Source organism: Austrofundulus limnaeus, unplaced genomic scaffold (assembly GCF_001266775.1).
Source record: "Austrofundulus limnaeus strain Quisiro unplaced genomic scaffold, Austrofundulus_limnaeus-1.0 Scaffold2258, whole genome shotgun sequence".
Taxonomy (NCBI): Eukaryota; Metazoa; Chordata; class Actinopteri; order Cyprinodontiformes; family Rivulidae; genus Austrofundulus; species Austrofundulus limnaeus.
The window spans coordinates 10,757-17,478 of NW_013954660.1; the positions used below are offsets into that span (position 1 = coordinate 10,757).

The window sequence follows — 6,722 nt, forward strand, 5'->3', positions numbered from 1 at the left end:
TTTTGTAATTTTATGCTCCGGCGGCCACGGTTAATGCCGGCCAACAGCACAGGGGCCAAACAGCCAGCAATTAAAGTCATAAACCCAGTATTACAAATATCTGTTACCTTTTGAAATAGTTTATTTAGTTGCATTTAATCATGAATACAACATACAGAACCCTAATAAGTGTAGTGATAAAACAATATCAAAAACAAATTATGCAATTATGCCTCCTGTTTAATACGAATATTATTTTGACATCTCTGATTTGCCAAATTTTTAAACCAATTTTATTTTCACTTTCATAGTTTTCTCTTCATCTGCTTGTAGTTTTAACTATCATAGAAATGGTTTTTACCAGCTTGTAGCCAGGATTCTGACATTTCTGTAGATACCACACATGTCTATATCTAACTAAAAGAACGTATAGGAATTAAAGTAGAATACCGAGGGTTTGGGCTTATGAAATGAATGAACCAATTCGGCCCGCGGGCTTCCAGTTGAATAGCCCTGATATAGAGGTATAAGTTAAGCTGGAGCAATTACTACTTGACTACTACTAGTAGTACTAATATTAGTAATGATATACAGTGTAGTATCTTGTACTAGTAATTTTACCATACTATAACATAGCAATTGTGTAAAGTACTAGTAATGCTATTGATTCTAGTACTATTTTAAAACTAGTACTAAGTATTATAGAAGTAGTAGTACTGTACTGGAATGCATAGTTACAAATGTATGTATTTTTAATGCATAAATGTACACATTATGACAGCTGGTATGCAGTATGATTGTATCGCACGGCAGCCCTGCCTCTGTCAGTGTGCCCCAGGGCAGCTGTGGCTGTGAGTATGAATGGGTGAATGATTGAAGCGTAAAGCTCTTTGGAGTCTGTAGGAACTTGATAAAGTCAGCGCTGTTTACCTTTGTACTGTAATTTATAAAAAGGAATTTGTTTTATTTAAATCAAAGTGTTTCTGGTGACTTATTACTTCCTCCAGTATTTAAAAGCTGACATCAGGACACAAAATACAGCTGTGTGATCATAGTGTAACTTAAAACCAAACTATTTCCAGGGACTTTTTGCTTCCTCCTTGTTGTGAAAAGGAACTTTTGAGCACTGACAGAAGAGCTGATACTGAAATAACAGCACAGAGCTCACCTGTCCTGGTGGATGTGTGTGGTACCATTTTTATTTCATTCACGAATAAATGAAAGGGTGAGTTATACATGTATGACACGAAACAAGTTCAGTTAAATGAACATTAAGTCTGGTTTTCCACCTTTTTTGAAAAATTATTTTGATCTTCTGTTAAGGTTTCACTCACCAAGTTTAATCATTTTCATGACTCTGAACTAGTAACATTCTAGCTTACCTGCTTTATCGGGACTGTTTGACTTTTTATTTTGATGATGAAATTTTTATTTTTTTTTTATTTTACTGTTAGGCAAATCCCATTGAGATCACAGATCTCTTTCGCAAGAGCGTCCTGGGCCTGAAGGCAACCTATTGTACATATTTTTGTGCTGTGGGGGAAACCGGAGTGCCCAGAGAAAACGCACGCACGTGGAGAACATGCAAACTCCACACAGAAACACTCCACATCCAAACTAGGGTTGGGCGATATTGGCAAAAAAAATTAATCACGATTAATTGTGGTTTTTAGCCGATAACGATTAATTTGACGATTAATCCCCTGGAGTCTCTGGACACCCTTATGTCCTGGTCCCATGACCAATTTAGTGGGAAATATTTGCTCTTCATAAAAATCTGTTCCAAATTGTCAAAATTACAGACTTCGGGCTATACATCAAATTTTAAATTGTGTTGATAGATGAATAAATTACAGATTTATTTTTTTTTTTTAATGTTCGTCATATTTGAAGCGGAGAGGAGCACCGAGTGGACCGACTGGGGAAATCTCCAGTCAATCTGCCTGGTGGAATTAATCGTATTAATTGTCTAGTGCCAAAAAATAATCGACTAGTGTTTTTCTGACGATTAATTGCACATGATACGATTATGCCCAACCCTAGTCCAAACCGGAGATCGAACCCAGGACCTTCTTGCTGTGAGGTGTCAGTGCTAACCACCGAGCCGTCACGCTGTCATGCATTTATACATTATAAATAAATGCATTTATAAATGCTCATTTATCAGTTAACTGTACTCTGAAACGACAGGAAACCAGGTGTATTTTTGTATTTTTTCTATTTCAGTGGGAAAAAAAAACATGCTTTTAAGATTTCATATTGATATCTTTATTTTACAAACATGTAACAAAGTGAAAAGAGAATGCAATTCCTTCACTATTGCAGCATTTCACCGAAGCTTAAATAGTCTTGAAGCATGCAAAATTATTTACAAGTCAAACCTCTTTCTTTTAGACACTTCTACAAGTTGAACTGTGCAACACTTTGCTGTACAACTTTTACAATTCAAGTAGTGCATTTTGCGCCTCCAGAGTTATAGATGCTTTGTAAAATGAGCTGTGAGTCAAGTGAAGCATTTACAATCGTACAACTCTGAGCTGTCTACAGATGTTGGCTCGTTTTCATTAAGTCTTCACCTTCATATCTGAACTCCAGGTGGAGGCAATAAAGTCGGTTCGTTTGGCATCTTCTCACACATAGAGCAAAGCGTTTTTGTTTGTTTGCGATGGATTAAGCACGGCTATAGGGACGTCCAATTCTGTCGTGCCTTTGCTCAAATGCCAGTAAATCTGCCACGAGCACACGTTTTCTGGTAGGTGGATGTACGGGCCCCTAATCTTGCTCTTCACCCAGAAGATCATTCCGACCAGGAAGCTGTTGGTGCACTCCAGCCACAGGAGATTAACAGAGATGTAGGCGGGCACGGCGAAGCCACAGAGCAGACAGGACACGGTCACGACGAGGTACGGCATCCAGAACAACAGAAAGCCCAGCATGAGGCTGAACCACAGAGGCGGCGGCGACCCAACGCTCCTCTTCGGGTGTTTCTCCTCTTCGCTCTTTGTTTCATGTTTGAGAGTCCAGGTTGAAGACAAGAACAGGTCGCTTGTGATTTTCTCCTGTTCCTCCTGAGCTGCGTAGATCTTGTCAGCCTCTTTCACCCACTGGGGGATTCTCGAGCAAAATGGCAGCATCGTGACAAAAGTCACCGAAAAAAGACCCAGAATGACGGCCGTGATCGACATAGACTCCTCCACCTTACAGACCAGCACCTTGATCCCCGTCGTGTAATCCAGCTGCACTGGTTCTGAGTGAAACACTCCAAAAGCATAACCGAGGGCTGCCACCCACACAAGCACAGTCAGGATCACATTCTTGAGCAGCTTGCAGAGGTCACTGGTGTTGCCCAGGCAGGTGTCGTGCAAACAGTAGTCTAAGAAACCCAGAAACATGACGGGAAGTGGCAGCACTCCATAAGTTGCCGAGGCTTTGCCCAAGAGGAAGCAGGCTGATGAAAAAGATCCCTCGGCTCCTAGAAACCACACAATTCCCATAAAGACTGTGAGCAGGAAGTCGGCCAGTACGATGGACGTGCTGCACACGCTCAAAAAGAAGGTGAACCGTTTTGGGCAGCAGGCGTAGAAAACGGCTGCGTCCAGTCCAAACTTGAAAAGTAAAATCCAGAAATACTTCTCGTTGTTGTTCGTGTGATGTCCAGAAGCCGTATTCCATTGCTCCAGGACAGCCATCATCTTTACAGTTTGGCTGTTTTCCAAAAACGGGAACAATTCTGGCAGCATTTACGTCGACGGCACCGATCTGATTTCAGTGGTAAAGAAATGCTCCAGACAATCCTGCAAAAGCAATGAAAAAATATCGTTACTGAAAGTCTTATTAGATATTTTTAAAAGATAAATAAATACATACAGTTAAACTTTACTCAAACAATTTTACTTAAATAAGAAAATAAAATCAATTTGCATTTTGTCAAACACAAAATATCCGATCAAAGCTGCAAAACAGGAGAACGCTGACTAAAGGGATCCAGGATTAGTTGTAAAATTAGACTTTATTTGAAAAACGTATATTTTAACTGTAAAATAAAGACTAAAAATTCTGTAGGCTGTTGAGTTTTATAATTTTTGAAGTAAAAGTTTATAAATATATTACACGGACGGGGCTGTTTTATTTACATGCAAAGCATTCTGGGTAAATGATGACGTGGATAGGTCCGTGGTGCGAGGCTGCTAGCGAGCTATATCCACCCTGAAMGTTAATCTTGGACAATATCTGACAATTGGCTCTTTTAAATGAAACCAGAGAGCGTTGACAGAGAGGAGAAGGTAGAAATGACTAAGCCTGTAACTGAAAATATAGATGGAGGACAACAGAGCTGCTTCATGGAAGAAGAACCTCAGCTTAGCCTGTTAGCCTTAGCATTAGCCCCAATGCTATCACCATATAAATGTATTAGCTCAGCGCTACACATTCTCCTCTTGTCACTGAGGTCCTCCATCCACATGACYGAGAGGGGAACACAAAAATGACTCAGCCTGCAACTAAAAATATGGATGGAGGACCTCAGTTTAGCTTGTTTGTCGTGCTATCGCCAAGCTAATACATATAAGGCAATATAGCGTTGGCGCTGGCAAAAATGCTAACAGGCTAAGCTGAGGTTCTTCTTCCATGAAGCAGCTCTGTTGTCCTCCATCCATATTTTAATTGTAGACTGAGTCATTTCTACCTTCTCCTCTCTGTCAACGCTCTCTGGTTTCATTTAAAAGAGTCGATCGTCAGATATTGTCCAAGATTAACCTTCAGGGTGGATATAGCTCGCTCACACCGAGGACCTATCCACGTCATCATTTACCCAGAATGCTTTGCCTATAAATAAAATGGCTCCGTCCGTATTAAAATACATTTTTAAAAATTTACAAAACTAAACAGTCTACAGTATTTTTACAGGTAAAATAAATGTTTATGAAATAGTCTAATGCTACAACTAATCAGGGATCCCTTTAAAGTTGCGTATGTCGCAATGAGTGTGGGTGAGGTAGAAACAAAACTTTCTAAGCGTCGTAGATTCTGCACTTGTTTTTCGCAGCATATGGTAACTCAGTACTGTTTAAACAGGATCACATCAAATTTATAATTTTTTTATACCAAACTAATAATGTGTGTGTTCTCAGTATTTTCTGTTTGTCACAATCCTACTGAAAAATGACAACGGAGCTGTAATCTTACTGCTTTTATGTTCTAGAACATGTTGCAGTTTCTGTAGATTGTTGAGGGTAAATGTTTAGTTATCAGCCAAACCTTCAGTTTATTGGCATTTGAGGTTAACAATTGACTGAATGCATGCGTTTAAATATTTTCTTTATAGTCTTGCAGTTTTATATTACTATTATGCCGAAATCTTGATAATTATTTATGCAGATTTTACTCTCTTTTTATCAGTTTAAATAAAAATTGGATCAACCGTTTGATAAATGATCCTGTTAAGTGCTCAAAGTCGCATCTCGTGCTATTTTCCGACATTTAAACCAGTTGTCTTTGTTGACTCTCTGGTGTTTTTCTGTACTTTCAAAGTAAAACCTTTCAGACCCTGAAAGCATCTGATTTAGAGCTTGGTTTCCTCACAGCCTAAACCAAAGAGACATCGCCTTGTTTGGAGAAATTAAATGTTGCAACACTGGCGTTAGACTTTAAATCTGCAAATACTGTTGAGTCTTCCTAGAACTCTTTGACACCAACTTTTCTTACTTGACTTGTCTCCTACGGGTAATAAAAAAACATATGTTATTGACTTTTTACTGCAGTTGTTTTACAGAAAATTATCAATAACTGACACTTAAAATTTCATGCATTTCTAAAAGCACAACACATCACACTGTCAGCACAAAAAATCTAATTTTTGCACAATTTTTTAAAGGTAATTTTCATTTGACATCCTGATAACAGGTTTACTAATAGAAATGTCTGGTGCAAACAGCTCCACAGCACCGGTATCATCAAACCCTTTAATTTGGCAAGAGTTCAATAATTTCTGTCAAGAGCAGTGTTCTCTTACCAAACAAAGTGATGTCTCGGCCACAGTGCGTCTCTGCTCAGGGTTTTCCAGGGTTGGTGGCTTTCAGTAGACCGGCAGGTCCAATAAGATACCTAATTTATAATAATAATATTACCTAATTTCCCTCTGGGATCAATAAAGTATTTTTGAATTTGGATTTGAAGATGCTGCGCATGTTTCACCTGAAAGATGGGAAGTGTTTTCAGGTGGAGCGTGTTCTTATAGACTTCCCTTTGTGGCTCCACCTTCCTGTTTTAAATGCGCGTTTCTACCAGACACACCTTTTGTGCATTCAAGGAACTCGGTCTCATTTTCACTACCATGAATCCGAAAGGTAACTTCCCCCTTTTTCATTTGCGTGTCCCACAGCGGATGGCACAGGTGAAAACACAGGCTTCGCTGAGAGTGGGCGTGGGTGTAGCCTCGCCCTACAGCATTTTGTTTGTGCGCATTGTGGCCATCTATGGTTTCAGCATTTTTCTAAGAAAGTGACTCCACTGCTGAGTGATGTAGGCTTGAAACCATTTCTCAGAAAGATAACTTTAGCTGATAGGTTTTTTGCTTTTGTTTGTCGACTGGCGCGGTTCGCTTTTGTTAAGATGTAGTTCAGATCTTTCGAAGGTTGTTGTGAAAAGCTTGTAAAACCTGTGGTAGACAGCACTTTGAACACCTCATTTTGAGAAAAGGATAATAGGTCTGACCTAATTGGTCTTGAGCTAACAGCCAGTTTGAG

The 6,722-nt window shown here is 39.4% G+C and overlaps 1 protein-coding gene across 1 annotated transcript; it reads right to left on the reverse strand.

Moving 5' to 3' along the window:
* Window positions 1–2,223: 2,223 nt before the first annotated feature.
* Window positions 2,224–6,175, reverse strand: si:dkeyp-100a1.6 (probable G-protein coupled receptor 160). The gene is made up of 2 exons (XM_014034724.1): window positions 5,990–6,175; window positions 2,224–3,773 (listed from the first exon to the last, which is right to left on the reverse strand). The coding sequence occupies exon 2, from the start codon at window positions 3,717–3,719 to the stop codon at window positions 2,610–2,612; it is 1,110 nt and encodes a 369-aa protein (XP_013890178.1). The 5' UTR covers window positions 3,720–3,773; window positions 5,990–6,175; the 3' UTR covers window positions 2,224–2,609.
* Between the last annotated feature and the right edge of the window lie 547 nt (window positions 6,176–6,722).

Bases quoted from the DNA above. Each gene is read 5' to 3' on its own strand.
- si:dkeyp-100a1.6 (XM_014034724.1), bottom strand. From the start codon at position 3,719: ATGCTGCCAGAATTGTTCCCGTTTTTGGAAAACAGCCAAACTGTAAAG.